An 18743-nucleotide genomic window follows, 5' to 3' on the forward strand; every position below is an offset into this window, starting at 1 on the left:
TCCAGCAGGGAGTGGCTGAGCTGAGAGAGTGTCACCTGCACGCAGGGTTTCCAAGATGACGAATACATAGCTCAGGAAACTAACCGGGACATAAATTGAATAGCTACGTCTGTGCCTGCAGCTTCCAGTAATTACATTATCCACACACATTGAGCAGTCTTTTCATTTTAATTATATAACTGCATTTTTCTCTTTAAATGAATGCAGTTGATCCACTCAAAAGGACGATTTTAATTTTATAGGCAGCGATCATCGGATATAATCGGTAGAAGGAAATTTCCCTATTGGCATCATTTACTTCTCGCACAATGAAGAAAAGTTACCTTTTACTCCCCAATCAATATTTGGAGCACATACGATTAATGTAGCAGATATCTAGGTCATTAACATAAATCTGCACGTTGAAGAGCCCATTATTTTCTTATTTATAATGTGCAGAGTAATACTCTTCTCTCTCAGAAAGAATCTAAAACCTGTCTGTATCAAGATGTCAAGCTCATAGGTGAGGGGGTGCTGTGCATGGAGCTGCCACTCTTTCTGTTTCTGGTGCTTTCTTATGGACTTCTACAAGAGATATGGTCCTCTGGATTCTCTGCTGCTTTCTCTCTTCGTCCCTGATGGCTCACATCAGTTTGGGGTGTACTATTGAAAATAGATTACCCATTGTCAAGGGAGCTTTCATTTTTTTCCCTTGCCCCTTTTGCCTGTGACCAATGCATAACCAAAAGCAAAGCTTTAAGAAGGAACCCCCGAAGCCACTGATGGTGCTTGTCCTTCTGCGACCAAATGAATTAGCTGAATGATAGACAGACGTGGAATAAAAACACAGGAGGGTTTTGCAGTCCAGCTCCCCCGTCCCGGGGTGCATTTTTCTTCTCAGGATCGGCTTGGTTGATGCTGAAGTTCTTGGCCTGTGAAAATTTATTACCCACAGAGTCAATCTGCATTCAGGCAGCCAAGTCTGAATAAATAGAGTCATTGTGCTTGTCTGGGATTTGCGGCCAGAGTTCATCCAGTCAGCGTGACATTCATATCCCAGGAGATGCATACAAGCCAGCACCCTGGTATGTGCTCTTGTGTCCTGCCAAAATTGTGTAGAATTATATAAACAGGAGTTGAAACAGTAATCAGGACCAGGTTTGGGGGGGCAAGGCTCCAAAACTGAGTTTCTCCAACATTCGAAATGAACTGTGTTGTCCATGTGATTTGTAGCCAAACTAGAGAGAGGTGATTTTCACATCAGTCATTCTGAGAAGAGTCTTGAATACCTACTAAGCACCAGACATGAGGCATGATGCTGGCTTGTTGGTCTGGATGCATTACACCTTAGCCATGCTCATCATGGTGGATTTAACCACAGAATTCTTAAATGCCTTTCCAAGGCCAAGAAGTGCATTGCCCCGAAGGACTATCTAATAAAAGTATATATTACTCATATTAATCCTAATAGCAGCGTATTAAAATAAAAGAGCAGCTTATGGTTTATGTTTTTATTTTCAGTCTTGCATCAGTGTTGTACCTGAGGTGAATGCCCAGTTTGATCATAATGATGAATTGGGTTTCTTTTTAATGTGGAAATGTAATAATTCTAATTGAAAACTCCTTCCTGTCAGATCTTTGTCATTATCTGTGTAGGAGTAATCATATAAACTCTTAGTCACCATCAAGGAGACAAGTGTTCTGCTGGCAGATTTAACTGTCCTAGCTAGTTAAGTAAGTATCTTTTACAAATAACATTTTATTGTCACCAAAAGGAAACACGCAATTCTTTTATTACATCATGCCACTCTCCGTAAGCATTTGTGAAAAGCACACACATAAATGGAGATACACAAAAACATCACTACTTTTTTTTTCCACTTCAGCAACTGAAAACTCCCCAGTCCTCAGCACAGATGCTCACAACCCCATTAGCTAAAATATTTTCTTCACCTCCTTCAGCAACACAGTTGAGGTTAACGTAGATTTCGTTGTATCCAAGCAGCCTGCACCGGGGCATGTGGCTCGTTTCAGCCTGAGAACCCTGAGTGAAAATCTGGAAAAGACAAAGATTTATATAAAAATTAAGAGACAATGCCTTGCATTTTGGCACACGTGCAGTTAGCACAAATGTGGGGAGACGTCGCCTTTGTTGGGCTCAATGAGGTGTGTGTGGACGGAGGGTGGCAGCCCCACCTCCACAGCCTGCACCCAGGGAGCCACGGTGGAGAGCCACCATTCACTGAGGGTCGCGCTGTCTCCTCCACACCCTCTAGCCGGGCCGCTGGCTGGCGGAGGAAGTGGAGTCCTTCCTCCACACCGTGTTCCTGCTTCCTCCCGGGAACAGCCCTTGGTCCCTCGACTTGAACAGTTTTGTCTCCAATAGCTTTGGGGGATGTGTAGGCATTCAGGAGTGGTTACTCCTTGGAGAATATGCTGTCACTCCTATCCACACTCGGGGATATTACAAAGAAAAGAAAAGGGTTTGCTCAGAATCAGAATTATTCGGCTGCCTGGTCCAGATATGCAGCTGAAAAGTTTTGTGTTTTTTTTTCCCCCCAATCTCGCCGGCGTGGGACTGGTTATCTTATTAGCACAGCTTTTCTCAGGAGTCTCTCCTAGTCCATTGTTTCTTCATGGAGAGAAATCTTTGGCAGTCATTTAAGACCCCCGGCACTTCCCAGTTCCATGCTGAGTGGAGTTTGCAGCCAACAGGTTGTGCTGAGTAGAATAAGACGTCCTGTAAGAAGTAGATCAGGCAGCTGCTAAAATATCATACCACCACATATGGTCGTCTACACTGGAAAAGTGTTAAGGTTCCAGATTCAGCCATGGCCCTCTGCGTGGCTCTTCCTTCAACCTAGACTTCCATTGTTAAAAATCCAAGGCAGGGTTGGGGGGGAGGAGCAGCACTGTGACTTAGCAGGTAAAACCACTGTCTGCAGTGCCTACATCCCATATGGGCACCGGTTCGAGACCCAGCTGCTCCACTTCCAGTCCAGCTCTCTGCTATGGCCTGAGAAAGCAGCAGAAGATGGCCCAAGTCCTTGGGACTCTGCACCTGCATGGTAGACAAAGAGGAAGCTCCTGGCTCCTGATTGATACAGCTCCGGCCGCTGTGGCCAATTAGGGAGTGAACCAACATTTGGAAGACCTCTCTCTCTCTCTTTCTCTCTCTTTCTCTGCCTCTCCTTCTGTTTCTGTGTAACTCTGACTTTCAAATAAATAAATAAATATTTTTTTTAAAAATCCAAGACAGGCCGGCGCCGCGGCTCACTAGGCTAATCGTCCGCCTTGCGGCGCCGGCACACCGGGTTCTAGTCCCGGTCGGGGCGCCAGATTCTGTCCCGGTTGCCCCTCTTCCAGGCCAGCTCTCTGTTGTGGCCCAGGAGTGCAGTGGAGGATGGCCCAAGTGCTTGGGCCCTGCCCCCCATGGGAGACCAGTAGAAGCACCTGACTCCTGCCATTAGATCAGCGTGGTGCGCCAGCCGCAGCGCACCGGCCGTGGCGGCCATTGGAGGGTGAACCAACGGCAAAGGAAGACCTTTCTCTCTCTCTCTCTCTCTCTCTCTCTCTCTCACTGTCCACTCCGCCTGTCAAGAAAAAAAAAAAATCCAAGACAGTGGCAGTTACAACACCACTTAGGACACCTGCATTTGTAGCAGAGTGCCTGGGTTCGAGTCCTAGCTCTGCTCCTAATTCTGGTTTCCTGCTAAGGCACACCCTGGAGCCAGCAGGTGAGGGCTCAAGTAGTTGGATCCCTGCTACCCACATGGGAGACCCAACTGCATTTTAGGCTACTGGCTTCTGCCTGGCCCAGCCCAGCTGTTGCAGGTATTTGGGGGTTGAGCCAGTGGAGGGGAACATGCATGCTCACTCTCTACTGCTCTCTCACTCGTGTTCTCTCTATCAAATAAGTAAAAGAAATGGTTTTTAAAGGCCCAGAGCAGTTCAAGGAAGGGTTTTTGATCATGATGCGTGTTAGATAAAAGCACTCTCATCTATAAACTGAATCCTCATTCACTTGAGAGGAGAAAATCTTCACACCAATTGGAACACACACAGAATCGGCAGAGCACCCTTAGGAGAATCTTTCCTAACTGTGACAAACCCAGATCTATCTTCAAATATCGCTATTTTGTCTGAATAAAAAAGCTTTAAATGAAACACAAAGCCAAGCTTTGATTTTTGATCTTTAAACACAGGTTGCATTTTTAACAAAACTGCCAAAGCATGTATGTTACTTTGACCTGGTCTTTATATAAAAACAGAGTAACATTCTTATTCCACAACTTGGGCCCTGGTTGCCTTCACAGTAATTAACCACCTAGGAAGGCCAATGGAAAGTGAATGGGACTCCACCAAAGCATCCCATGCAGGTAGCATAGGATTATTTTAAATCTCCCAAAGGTATTTGGCAAACTCAACCTAGTGGGAAATGACTGATCCCAGTCTTCACCTGCTAGGCCAAATATGAAAGTTATGAATGAGGCTGGCGCCGCGGCTCACTAGGCTAATCCTCCACCTTGCGGCGCCGGCACACCGGGTTCTAGTCCCGGTCGGGGCGCCGGTTCTGTCCCGGTTTCCCCTCTTCCAGGCCAGCTCTCTGTGCAGTGGAGGATGGCCCAAGTCCTTGGGCCCTGCACCCGCATGGGAGACCAGGAGAAGCACCTGGCTCCTGGCTTTGGATCGGTGCGGTACGCCGGCCGCAGCGGGTCGGCTGCAGCCGCCATTGGAGGGTGAACCAGCCCTTTCTCTCTGTCTCTCTCTCTCTCTCTCACTGTCCACTCTGCCTGTCAAAAAAAAATAATAATAATAATAATTGCCTTGCTGATGCTCTTCCCCAGGAGCCAGATGTTTCTACCTCTCTCAGAAGAAACCCCTCATAATTCTGAGAACAGACAGCTGAACTTGGCTCAAGATCACCTGTACATTTTCTCCCTTTGCCTTGCAAATCCCTCGTGATCTTTGCTCCTACCCACACCCAACCCAGGCATGCCCTTCCCTTCCAAATGTAGTCCTGTCACAATGAACCCTGGAGGTTAAAAGAATTCTTCCCTAGGAATTTCAGACAGCCTTTGAGATCAACAGCATGCTTCTGCCTTTTAAGCTTCTTGGGGAAAGACATTGGGCTCAGACACCTCCTTTGCAAACACCTAAGAGCTGATTCCTGCACTTCTTCCCCATGGCCTCCTTTGGTAAACTTCTCTGCTGTCTGTCAGCACCTGCCCAGTGTCCCACAAGCCCTCTTTGCAGAGACTGGTGGAACGCAACATCATGTGGTCCTCTTTCCATGGACCCTTCAGCCACAGCAGCCATAGAGTGGCCAAGGCAGTGATGGATTACTCTGTGGAGCCCTCACTGGCCTGGTCCTACTCTTGACCTTGTGACCATGGGCAAGTTAAGCCTACCAAACTTCTGTTTTTCAACTTCTTTTTTTTCTATTTGACAGGTAGAGTTATAGACAGTAAGAGAGAGAGAGAGACAGAGAGAAAGGTCTTCCTTCCTTTGGTTCATCCCCCAAACGGCCGCTACGGCCAGTGCTGCACCGATCCGAAGCCAGAAGCCAGGTGCTTCTTCCTGGTTTCCCACATGGGTGCAGGGCCCAAGCACTTGGGCCATCCTCCACTGCCTTCCCAGGCCACAGCAGAGAGCTGGACTGGAAGAGGAGCAACCGGGACTAGAATCCAGTGCCCATATGGGATGTTGGTGCTGCAGGTGGAGGATTAACAAAGTGAGCCATGGCACTGGCCCCTGTTTCAACTTCTTGATATAACTCGACAAAAAGTTAAAATAGAAAAATGTAAAATATTCTATGATGATATAACTATGTCAGCATAAAACTATTAAAATAGACATCTTTATATCTTCTCCCTCCTTCCTCTTCTCCATGGAGTTATTCTTTATGTGATTGCTGGAACTGGTTTTCATTGCTTATTTTGGTAACAGAAAGAAAGGTGTTCCAGAGGAAGTCGGGAAGGTTGACTTATATAAGGAAAGTGAGGGAGCTCATGATAGCGGAAGGTAGTAGGAGAAAGAGGCAAGAGTGGCGGTCTACAGTTCCAGGGGAGAGCCTGAGAAGAGGGGAGGAGGCAGAAAGAAAGAGAAATCACACAATGTACGTGGTGTGGGCTTGGAAAAGGCAGAGAAGTAAAGAAGATTCTGGGAGAGTTTTATAATCAGACTGCTTCCCGGTCTGATTCCCCCTTGCCCCTCTCTTGTCAAAGAGCCATTGATACTTCAATTATTTTTCAAGGCTTCTACAGCATATTTGTGTTCCTTTCAGATGCAACACCATGCTCAGCCTGGGCCCAGGACAGCCTTGATTTATTTGGTGTGTGTGTGTGTAAAATAGAGATTGGTTCATACCCCACTGCTAATGATAGCTCTCGCTGCAGTGCTGAGATGGAGGGGGATGTGGTTTGGTTTTGTTGAAGGTCTGTTCATTTTTCACTTGTTACATGTGCTATTTTTTCTATGATGAGCATTTGCTACTTAAGTCATTGAAAATAATAATAAAGATGACGGAATCCAGATTTAAAATTACCCCCTCCCACCCACCCACACACACACCACCATCTTGTATCATATGCCTACAGTAATGATGAGATTTGACCCTTGAAGGCTTTTGGCTAGAAGTTACCTATTGTTATTTGTGTAACTCCATCATCTCCCTCCCAGAGCAACCTAAAAAGTGTTAGAACACAAGTTCTAATGAGGCAAAGCCCATGATCACCGGGTTTTCTAAACCTGTTCTTTAGGAGGGTAAAATAGTTGCATTTGGAACAGAAGAGTAAAGACTGACAACTTTACCACCTATCCAGTGAGAACTGGTTGTAGTGAAACAGTGTCTTGTCTAATACCTTGACAGAAGCTTTTTTGAAAAGTGCTGCAAAAAAAAAAAAAATAATAAAATTATTATAAGGAAAGCAGTGTCATACATAGGGCCATTCTTATTTTTAGTAAAATAATAGTTTAGCAAAGATTTCTGAGGTCCTTTTTCCTGAAAGGTAGTTGAAAGATGGTGCCTGTTTAAAAGCAAAACACTGCCGTATTCATTTCTTTAAAACAGGAGTGGGTGTGAGGAGGGAGAGGGATACTTGGTTTGTAGTTTTACTAACAACAACAAATCTACTGTAGAAGTTGTTGCAGGACAGCGCCGCGGCTCACTAGGCTAATCGTCCGCCTGCGGCGCCAGCACCCCGGGTTCTAGCCCCGGTTGGGGCGCCGGATTCTGTCCCGGTTGCCCCTCTTCCAGGCCAGCTCTCTGCTGTGGCCCAGGAAGGCAGTGGAGGATGGCCCAAGTGCTTGGGCCCTGCACCCACATGGGACACCAGGAGAAGCACCTGGCTCCTGGCTTCCGATCAGCGCAGTGTGCCGGCCACAGTGGCCATTGCGGGGTGAACCATCGGCAAAGGAGGACCTTTCTCTCCGTCTCTCTCTCTCACTGTCCATTCTGCCTGTCAAAAAATAAACAAAAAATAAAAATAATAAAAAAAAGAAGTTGAGGCAAAGAATAAAAGCGCAGTTACCAGTCTGGTGGCCCCCTCCTGTGACACAGAGGTTTTTGGAAAGAGCCTGAATTGGATGAATGAATGAGTTAAAGGCCAACTCATCATCCTCAGGGACTCCCCATTTACAGTTCTGTCATCCAGTAACAGGTATCTGCCAAGCACTGGTGTGCTCCGTGCTATTCGTGGAACCTCTTCCCCAGGGTTGGTCGGGAATGTAGCTGGTGCCCACTTCCTGTCTCCAAGGAGCTAATGCTTGGTCTCCCTACCTCCAGCCCATGTGGCATCAGCTACCTGCTGCAGCACAGGGATGCCACACCCCTTCACCTGCAGGTTGCTCCCCAGGTGCGGGCTTGTCCTACGAGGCCCACACTGTCAGGATGGTGGGGCAATGGCGTTCTTTGACAAGAAGCACCAGAGACAAGTTTTGGTGAACATGTCCATTTATTAACAATCAGCCACGAGCTTTTAAAGGGCAGGCAAAGAGGGGAGTAGCTAGTTCAGGGCAACACAAATTCTATAGGCGAAAGCTGATGCTGGCATCTCTGTGCTTCTGCAATCAGCTTGAAGGTCACGGAGCCTATGCAGCCTTCCAGGTGGTCCTTAGGGGTCTGGGCTACACCCGGAAGCTGTCTACCTGATTGACAATTACAAGGCCCCTCAACAGGAAGCAGGGGTGTGGGAAATGTACCTGGGGCTCCTGCCACCTGCCAGCAGTCAGGTCATGTGTGGGTCCCAGTGTGCTGAGTCCCCAACCAAGGTCTTTCCCAGGAGGCATGGTGTGGAATGCCCTCTTAACCTCCTGCATGGGCTGGGCAGGTGCAGGATCACCCACACCCAGGACCTGGCCGTCTCCCAGCATACTTCCCAGCCAGCATGGTGGTTCCGGATGATAGCCTAACGTACAGTCATGGGTGTCCCTGCCATCATTCTCCTTCTTAGCAGCCTCACAGCAGCCTCCTGACCCACAGCCCTCCTCCAGAGTCTTCTGGCCTCAGGCTGTCTTGTATCCCTTGGGCTCTGTGTGGGAGGAGTCTAATGCCATCACTGCAGGTGGGGGAGGACCCCTGGGGCACGTGCTCACACTGCCCCTTTGTTTCTCCTGCTCCGTTTTCATTTGTGATGGCAAAAGCTTCCACAGTCTTGAAGAGTCACAGATTTGAGGTAGAGCGGGGCCTGGGCTGGATGTCGCCTGTATTTGTACAGCGTCAGTTGTTGTTCCTGGCTCCCATGTAGTAGCATCCCCCATCCCTGTCACAGATGTTCTTACTTGGATGATAAGCTAGACTGACATCCCTGACTCTGCCTGAGCCCTGTAGAGAACAAGATGAGGTCCAAATGTACTGAACAGAATGCTCTCTAGACACCATGTCTAGGAACCTGGAAATGCAAAATACTTATTACCAAGGAGGGGGGATGCAGAAGTAAGAATTTTTCCTTTGTCCTGCAGATACTACTACGTGGTTTGAAAAACACTAAATGGAAGCACAGTAAATTAAAAAGTTAGGAGATGTGTCAGCTAGGACTAAAATGATAAACAGTGCAGATAATGTGTTAATAGATAAAGGAGAAAATTGAACAGTGAGGTAACTTAGCAAATACAAGGCTCAGTTTGGGAAAAAGGACAGCAAAAAAGTAAAATCTTTACCCATAATAATATGTGTTTGGATCTAATTTTCCACAGCCTACTTCAGTTAACAAGAAAACACAAGTGAACTAAGACTGGCTGTGATGGTGTTGATGAATACAGATGGTCCCTTGCTACATGATAGTCCTGGTGTGACTCGGGAGTTTTCCACTGTACAGTGGTGGATAAGCAGTACTCATTTGGGACAAACCATACTTTGAATTTGGGGGGTTGCTCTTTTCCCGGGCTAGTGCTGTGTGTTCCTAGCCCCTGGATGCTGGGCAGTAACAGCTACAGCTCCCGTCAACTCTGAGGTCGTGGGGGAAACATCACACAGTTTTGCTGAGATGCTCAGTGGGTTAGGGATATTCAGTGTATTTTCTAACAACAGAATTTTCAATTTTTGATGGGTTGATACCTCCTGCAGCAGTCATTAACCTATCAGGATAATGGAGGTTATCAACATGTGGGAAGGAAAACCCAAAGATGTATTCCAAGCAGTTGAATCCTACATTATCCTCTTTTGGAATGATAACCTAGTGTTGCTCCCCCTCTTCACGGAGGAACGACACAGGACCCTGCGCTGTTCTTTTGTCTGCTCGGCCCTTCCCAGGTTTGCTGCTGGTTCTTCCCAGGTTGGCTACCGATCCTTCCACCTCCGTGGAGGGGCGGGCCCCCCTGCCACTTTCCCCACTTCCGCGGGGGAGCGGCACACCGCCGGCTGGCTCTCTTGGGGGCTGCACAGGTGTTCCTTCAGATAGATGTTCCTGGTGCATGTTGTCTCTCTCCTCCTTTATAGTCCTCTTCCACCAATCCCAACTCTGCTACCCACACGCCGAGTACACTGCTCTCCTCCAATCAGGAGCAGGATCAGCTCCTACAGGTCATCACTCAAGTTGGCGAGAGGCAGCTGCGCAGAAGCTGTTTACTCCTCTCCCAGTGCCATATTGTGGGAGAGCAGATGCATAGAATAAGTCTTAATTCCAGTAACTTAGTCCAGTCCAAGTTGCTCCCCACAACCTAGTGTACATCCAGAAATCTCAAACCATCCTTTGCATGACTGTTATGGATGGGTTTTGCTTTATTGACATATAACAGCTTCAGTCTCATGTATCCTACTATCTATTCAACATACCCATTCGATAGGCAACTAGAATTTCACACACCCAAAACAACCACTTCTCCTCCCTGCTCCTGCACCGTCTTCAGCAGCCGCTGCTCTATCCAGACCCGAGATAGAAGCCAGAAACCTGAAATTCATTCCAGATACCTGCCACATGCAGTCAATCACCAGTTCCCTCAATTTGACCTCCAAAATAAAATGCAGGCTCCCTCCATCTGCACTGTCGCCATGCCCTTCTCTTACCTGTAATGACTGCCATGACCTCAAATGCCGTCCCTTCTCTCCCAAACCCGTTCCCCCATGCAGAAGCCAGAGTGACAGCTGCAGAATGTAAGCCATCTTCCTCACTTCCTACTCTTTTCAAAAATTATTATGGGGCCCCAGGACGTTGTGAAGAATATACAAGCAGCTTCCATGCTTGCTTTATCCAGCTCCCATAACATAAAACCCTCAAGGACTGCCTGTTGTTCATGGATGATAGCCACAGTCCTTCACTTGACCTAGAGAGCCCTTGGGATCGTCCTTATCTTCTCGGCCACAACTTGCAGAACCACACTGCAGTGGCCTCTGCAGATCTTCAGCTGAGCCAGGGTCTAGGCCTGCCTCCAGTCTTGGCTCTCTAACCATTTCTCTGCCTTCCACTCCCATTTCTCTGATCTGATAACTCTTCTTTTCCTTCAAATCCCAGCCTTGTAACTCTTTGGTTTAGTGAATCTACCTTGATCATTCTTTCCAAAGGAGGTTGTCTTCATTAGCCTAACAGTACCCTGTCTTCTTCAGTCATAGCCTTTGTAATCAAGAATAGGGTGTGTGTGTGTGTGTGTGTGTGTGTGTGAGAGAGAGAGAGAGAGACTTTTCTTGTCTGCCCCATGTCCAGACTCTAAGCATGCTATGGCAAGTGCTATGTCTGTTTTATCTGTCATTCAGGCTGAGCCCAGTGTCTATACATAGTAAGTCCTTCATATTGAATTACAGACCTGTCCAGGTGTTAGTTCTGTTTCTGTTGAGTAAGAAATTGAGTCATCCTGGGACTCTTCTGTGTGTCTGCCTCTTGGCTTTGTCCCCCCCACCCCCCAAATCCAGTATCCATGAACTTGTTCTACGCGCGACTCAGTTACAGTAAGGACATTTAATTTCCCCTTTGATTTCCTTTCGATAACAGATTGTGACTTGTAATTCATTTAGCGTACATTGAAACTTGAATACCTACTGATGATGTTCCCAAGCACCAAGCTTGCTACAGTAAAGACAGAGGAGAGATGTCATCTCTCAAGGAGAACCTGGAAAATGACTATTTCTGGCAGAAAGCTTGTTTTGTCTCCTGGAGTTGAGCTTCAGTCATTCATGAATGAATAATGAACTCAAGAAAGATCAATGAAGCCTCCTATTAACCCTCTCCACCTAATTTGCCAAGAACTGAGTAAAAAGAAAGCTGTGAGGAGGAGATGATGAGAGATTTAGGAAGAGAAAATAAGGTTGCTGCAACATACAACTCTTGAAGGAATGAAATTGGGCAATTCATCTAGTTTACTATGAGTAATTTTTCAGACTTCAATCATGAGTCACCTAGGTTATTTTCTTTGCTGTTTAGTTCCAATGTTTATTTCTTTTATTATTTTCCAGCAATAAAATAAAATAGTGTGCAAAACCTGAAGGGTGTTTTGTGAGAGGGGAGGCAGTAAAATAATCTTGGTGGTCTTTACTTTGTCATATGACATGCAATTTTAATCTAATGCCAAAAGGGGTATTTTTTTATTACTCCCCTCAAGGAATGATTTAAAATATTTAGCATATTCTCATCTCCTTTCTTGATGGATGGTGAGTTGTTCTCTGTAAAGTTTTTAATAATGTAGAGTAACTGCAAATTCAATCGTACAATCAAATCAGACGTTAACAATATAGTGGTGCAAGCAACTGATGAGAGCAGGAAGCACTGTGTTGGGGGTGTGGTAATGCGCACCATGCAGGCAGATGAGTGAGGACACACACAGAGATGCTGCGTGCTGACTAGTGGGGAGCCTGGTTGCATAGTCCAGAAGGATCCTTCAGTCCCAGAGTGCTGTCTGTCTGCTATAGGGAAGTGGCCTCTTGTTCTCTGCTCCAGGCTTCCGGCCCACCTTATACAAGGGCCTTCAAAAAGTTTGTGGAAATTGGAATTAGAAGACAAGTTTGTTTTGGTGCAAAAAAAATTGAAACTTGTATATACAAAACATCCTCAAAAAGTGCACAGAAAATGTATGTCGTGAAAAACTGCATGGATGTTAAATTTTTCCTTTTTTTTTTTTTGTTTTGTTTTGTTTTGCATCAAACTTACCTGTTTAGGATGTTGGTTGGGATGCCCACATTCCATATCAGAGTGACTAGGTTCAAGTCCCGGCTACACTTCCTATTCAGCTTCCTGTTAATGCTCCCCCTGGGAGGCAGAGGGTGATGGCTCAAGTACGTGGACTCCTGCCACCCATGTGGGAGACCGGATTGAGTTCCAGGCTCCTGGCTTTGACCTGGAGCAGCCCTGGCCATAGTGGGCATTTGAAGAACGAATCTGCAAATGGAAAATTGTGTGTGTTCTCTCTCCTCACTCTCTCCATCTTCCTGCTTTTCAAATACATTAAAATAAATTTTAAAAACTCATTTTTAAAAAATGGTAACTTTGTCTTTAAAGTCCCTCTCTCCGTGAGCTCTCTAAGGTGCCCTGTGTTGGAAGACCCGAGTGACTTCAGTCCTGCGAAGTCGCTCCCAGCAGGCACCACCACCTGGAAGGCATCAACTCCTAAGCGCTCAGCGGTGGTCCAGCAGCAGTTTCTTGTTTTGTCTTTGCTTTGCTTTGCTATTGCTTTCTAAATCATTTTCTTGCAGGCTATACATCAACATGCACTTTTTCCCTATCATAAAAGTCAGCAGGAGGTATGTGAAGGCATGGGAGAAAAGAGTCAATAGTCTTTTAAATGCTGACAGCCTGAGTCCATCTCCCTGCCTGAGAATTCACATGGCCAAGGCAGAGGCTTCAGTGGAACTCGCTTGTGATGCCTGCTACCCCAGGGAGACTCTGTCCCCTGTGCCTCCCTGCTGATCTGATGTAAAGAGACGACTAATAATAGCTTCCACCTCTTTTCGGGAGTTCTGAACACTTCATGTCGATTCAGCCAAGCAGAGTCAGGAGGAGAGAGAGTGTAGTTCTTTTGCAGTGTAGCTGCCGGAAGTGAAAGCTGTCTTGCAGGATGAGAACAGAGCCTCCGGGGGACAGTGGCTGCTGCCGCCCATCAGCAGCTGGTGTGGACTTTGAAATCCATGCATCATTTTTTCATGCCACACATTTCCCGCCAATTTTTTTGAAGCCCCCCACCCACATACACAGATTCGAAAATGCCCAAATAAATGGTCTTTATCTCCATTTTCCACGAGTACTTGGAAGCACCCCAGTTACTGTAACTCAGTGCTTTCTTAAAGTAGTTTTGCGACACTAGAATGCCAGGACAGTGAGCCGTAAGCCGCAGCGTCCAGGGAACAGGAACGGGGCAGTAACGTTGGCTTACTGGATCCTCCCGCGTCCCTTTCAGAGAAGGAGAGGGCAGTTTGGAAATGGAGGCGATGGTTGAGGGCCACAGTTAGGGCCCAAGACAAATGACTGGTGAGACCTGTCCCAGGGTGCCAGACTCCCAGTCCCTAGCTGATGAGATCCAGTGGTTCTTCCTTGATCAATGTTGTGTCACTTATAGAAATTGGACTGATTGGAGGACATGGAACTGACACCTCGTGGATGTTTTGTTTCTATAGCAGGAGTAGTGGTTCTGATGTGTCATTTTTTCTAATCTGAAGTTTGTTCTGTCTTCTGTCTCGGTGTGATAAGGCAACAGTATGGGCAGTACTTTGCTGTCCCTGGCAGACAGCAAATGGACAGGCGGTTTGTGCAAAGTGGAAGTGATCACGGGCACTCTGCTTATTTCCTGGTGCACCCCAAGGAAGCCATGGCCATCAGCATGCCCTTCATCTTCCTTAGCCTCGGGGTGCCCTGTGATGCAGGCATGTGATGGAAATAGAATAGGCAAGAGACAAGGAAAAGAGAGGACAAAACTGGGAACCGAGCGGAGAAATAGAGGTCTTTTTATTTACTAATTGTTTATCATGGAAATTTTCAGTGCATATATAAAAGGGGTCTTCAGAAAGGTCAAGGGGAATCTAAATGAAAGAACTGTGCACAGATATCAGAAACTTTTGTGCCAAAATAAACCACCTTTTCATTCCATTCTTCCCCATTCAGAAATCCCTTCATACACACACAACCCAACTCTAAGAAGTGAAAAATCAAAAACCAAACCAGTGCATTTGCAATACAAATTGCAAAAAATTTTTTCACTTCACATACAAAAATGCCCAGAATAAATGACTCCCCCCAGAGCTCACCATCTGACATCAGCAGTCACCATCCCAGGGCTGGGCCCACCCTCCGACACCATGCTGTTTTATTTTAAAGCAAACCCATAAACATTTCAATACAGATCTTTAAAGTGATTAAAAAAAAAAGTTGCCACAGGGTCATTCGTATTCCCCCCAAAATCAATAACCCCATGATATTGTTCCAGTTTCCAGCCGTGAAATAAAGTCTCTCAATGAAGTTGAAAAGCAAGTCAGAAATTCCAGCATCATGGGGAAAGAAACTTGTAAGGAACCAAAACATTTTTTTTTCTTACAGGAAACGGAATATAAGAATGGGAAAATGATTCCAGGGAGTAAAAACAAAATAACTATGGTCATTGCCAGGTTTCCTGAGACCTGTCCAGCCTCACCTAGGTCAAGAACTTGGCGCTGCCCCAAGCTCGCCCCCTGGTGGCTGGTGCGCCTTGTTTCAGTTAATGCACCAAGAATGTTCTTCGCCTAACAAGACAGGACTCTCTACCGTTGCCAGTAATTTAAAATTTGGCCACCTGACAAAAATGTGTGTAGTACGGATTTTTTTAAAGTGTTGATTGAGCACATAATTTAAAAGTCAGAATATTAAATAAACATCTCTGCCCTTTCTTCCAGCAGGCAGCCCAGAGAACGGGTCTCCGCGCTCTATCTGACAGGTACATTTTGTCATTTTTATGAACTATAAATTGCTTTATGAAACATTGAGCCCTATTTATTGTGGCATATAATTCATAATCGGATTTTGTCCCTAAAGTATCTGTGAACTGGGATGTTAAACATTTTGCATGCTTGGATTTGTCATGCATGTGTGGAGTTTATTACTGCAAAAATCGCCTTGTTGTATTTCATATAAAGTATGAAGAATCCCTGGTTGTGCAGTGAAACAGGAGACAAGAAACTTAGGGGGAAAGGCCTGAACGGCGTAGTGCATTATGGACTTTGGAACTGGCAGAGAGCTCGGCTCATTTTTCAGACGGAAGTGCTCCCTTTGCTCTGAGGGGTTGCTGCCGGGTTTTGCCGTATCATGTCAGCAGGTGCTCTCGATTCTTGCATGAGGTTCTCTGCACCTGAGTTGGCCCGGCTAGCTTTGGCTTGCACTGTTGAGTTTCACCTGCGTTACTGATAGTAAGACGTAAGCCTCATCGAGAAAGACACTTGAGCTGTGTTGCACATCCTACTTTGCCTGAGAGACTGCAGAAAGACCAGGGAGCAGAGAGATAGGGGTAAAGTGGAACAGACCCTGTGGTTTGGTTTGGTGATTTTTTTTCCTTAGTGAGGTGTGTGTGTGTGTGTGTGTGTGTAAGACCCATCAGGAGTCTTACAAGTATCCCCTCGCTGGCTGGCAGGTGCCTCTGTGTTGTCTCACTAACCTTTCCCCTCCCTCCCTTCCTCTTAGTAAAGTGATCAGTATTTGACTGCGTAAACCAGCCCAGTTCAGTGCTTCTCCAAGGAAAATACCTGTCACTTAGGCGACTTACCTGGTGGGCATGGGCGAAAAGCATTTTCTCGATGGTGGCAGGCTGAGCCCGAGTATTTTTATTTCAGTGGAAAACCCTTCCCCATGACAACCACACAAGCCTGCGTGCTCAAAGACTAGCTGGCCCGCGATCGACTGGAGTTGCTACTGGGGTTTTCATAAAAGCTGATGACTTACTGCTTCTCAGGCTGTTGGTGGAAGGAGGAGAGGCTCTGGATCAAAACTCATGTAAAATCGGACACAGGAATGCCTTTCCTAGACATGTTTCTTTTTTCCCTTTGATTTCTCTTCTTAAGCAAGCGATTCCTTCGACAAAATGCACTGAGAAGCAGGGAGAACCCGTAGTTTACAGTGCTGTGGCATTCCTAACAAGTACAAGAACTCTTTTGGGGGATGATGAAATGCTGTGAAATTAGATTTGGGTGGTGGTTGTAGAGCCCTGTTAATATGCTTAACAAAACCAACGAATCACACCCTTTAAATGGGTGAACTTTATAGTCTATAAATTACATTTCAATAAAGCTACATAGATACATACAAAATGTCACAATGACCTTTGGGGAAATGAACCAAAACCTATTTAAGGAAAATGGGGGGTCCCTTGGAAGGCATGATTGCAAATATAAAGAAACTAGGGCTCGTCCATTCAAAGGCTTCCTCCCCAAAGACACAGGGCTTTGTCCTGTGTTGGAGATGTGCATGGATTTTCATGGCAAGCTGTGCCCTTGCCCTTGACATTCCTCTGTCACCCAAACCCTGTACAGGATTGTTCTCTGCCCAGAAGCAACGGTTCCCACCGCCACCAACCACCCTTCCTGTAAACTTCTCTCTCTCTTTGAATATAATAGGGCACCTCTGCCCGTCAGCCTCGCGGGTTTTCTGTTCATGGCTGGAGGAGTTTGGCTCCTTTCACAGTGATCGGTCGACTTCTGCTACTGTTCTAGTGATGCAGTTTTATAAGGCTGCCTTTCAGTGGTTTTCTTTATTTTTTTTAAGATTTATTTATTTATTTGAAAGGCAGAGTTACACAGAGAGAAAAAGGAGAGGCAGAGACAGAGAGAGGTCTTCCATCTGCTTGTTCACTCCCCAATTGGCCGCAATGGCCAGAGCTGGGCTGATCCAAAGCCAGGAGCCGGGAGCTCCTTCCAGGTCTCCCATGCGGGTGCAGGGGCCCAAGGACTTGGGCCATCTTCTACTGCTTTCCCAGGCCACAGCAGAGAGCTGGATCAGAAGTAGAGCAGCCGGAACTTGAACTAGTGCCCATATGGGATGCCAGCACTGCAGGCGGCGGCTTTACCTGCTCCACCACAGCACCGGCCCTACTCTCTGGCTTTTCATTTCAGGGCATGGAAGTCATTTCTATAAGTTATATTATTTGTAATAATTCGGTGCTGCAGTTTTAAGCTCTCCTTCAAAATGATGACTTAGAGCATCAACGGAATTAATTTGGGCTCATATTTTCGGGACTTTTTTTTATAAGTAAGGGAAGTCATGTTACTTGTTTGTTTGTTAGTTATTTGAAAGGGAGAGAGAGATCTTCCATCCACTAACTCACTCCCCAAATGCCTACAACAGCTGGGGCTATGCCACACTGAAGCCAGGAACCTGGAACTCAGTCCAGGCCTCCCCTCCTGTGTGTGTGGCGAGGATGCAGCCACTTGAGCAGTCACCTGCTTCCTCCCAAGAAGCACATTAGCAAATCACTGCACCAAATGCCTGCCCTAAGAGCTTGGGTTTTTTCTGTCTATAGAATGCTGACAGCCGGCACCGCGGCTCACTAGGCTAATCCTCTGCCTAGCGTCGCCGGCACACCAGGTTCTAGTCCCGGTCGGGGCACCGTATTCTGTCCCAGTTGCCCCTCTTCCAGGCCAGCTCTCTGCTGTGGCCTGGGAGTGCAGTGGAGGATGGCCCAGGTCCTTGGACCCTGCACCGCATGGGAGACCAGGAGAAGCACCTGGCTCCTGGCTTCGGATCTGCACAGCACACCAGCCGCAGGGGCCATTGGGAGGTGAACCAATGGAAAAGGAAAACCTTTCTCTCTGTCTCTCTGTCCACTCTGCCTGTCAAAAAAAAAAAAAAAAAAAATGCTGACTTATCAAGTGACTGATGTCATATCTATCATGTTATTCTTTCGAGTAACCAGTTTTCTCTAGCAAAGTGACCCTGGTGACTCAGGGTCACCCTACTGTGTGACGCTCCTGATACCCTGTCTCTCTCTCAGAGGCACCTCGGGGGTAGGGGGATGGGGTTGAGTGAAGATTTCCCACCTTCCCGAGCTGGAACTCCCCCCCCCCCCATACCGCTGGCTTCTCAGAGCTTGGCGTTGCTCTGTGATGCATGTGTTTTCACAGACAGTTCCGTTTGCTAACCTGTTTTTTGTTTTCAGCCCCTTACACCTCTTTCTGTAAAATTCCATCATGATTAGGCAGCACTTCCACATTCATCATAGGGAAAAAGACATCTTTCAAACCTGAAAATGGACTTCCCGCATCCTGCAATTCTGGAAAAGGGCAGAAAAGCCCACACTGGCTCTGGCCACGCCAGCACAGGCCCCCATCCTCCTGCGGGGCCTCTGTGTCCTGCTAGTTGGCTCTTCCATTTCTACTTTGATTTGGCCTC

At 46.7% G+C, this 18743-nt stretch overlaps 1 protein-coding gene across 8 annotated transcripts in view; it reads left to right on the plus strand.

Moving 5' to 3' along the window:
• AFF3 (ALF transcription elongation factor 3) overlaps positions 1–18743 on the plus strand; it is a 598401-nt gene that overhangs the window by 487030 nt on the left and 92628 nt on the right. For 6 of the 8 annotated variants that reach the window (XM_051842640.3, XM_089325977.1, XM_089325974.1 and 3 more), the window contains one exon: positions 15263–15303. In XM_051842640.3, coding sequence (XP_051698600.2) covers positions 15263–15303 — 41 coding nt within the window. The remainder of the gene's footprint in view (positions 1–15262; positions 15304–18743) is intronic. The other 2 variants (XM_089325975.1, XM_089325979.1) reach the window with 1 other exon arrangement.

Source organism: Oryctolagus cuniculus, chromosome 2 (assembly GCF_051225735.1).
Source record: "Oryctolagus cuniculus isolate XC-2025 breed Fujian yellow rabbit chromosome 2, ASM5122573v1, whole genome shotgun sequence".
Classification (NCBI taxonomy): domain Eukaryota; kingdom Metazoa; phylum Chordata; class Mammalia; order Lagomorpha; family Leporidae; genus Oryctolagus; species Oryctolagus cuniculus.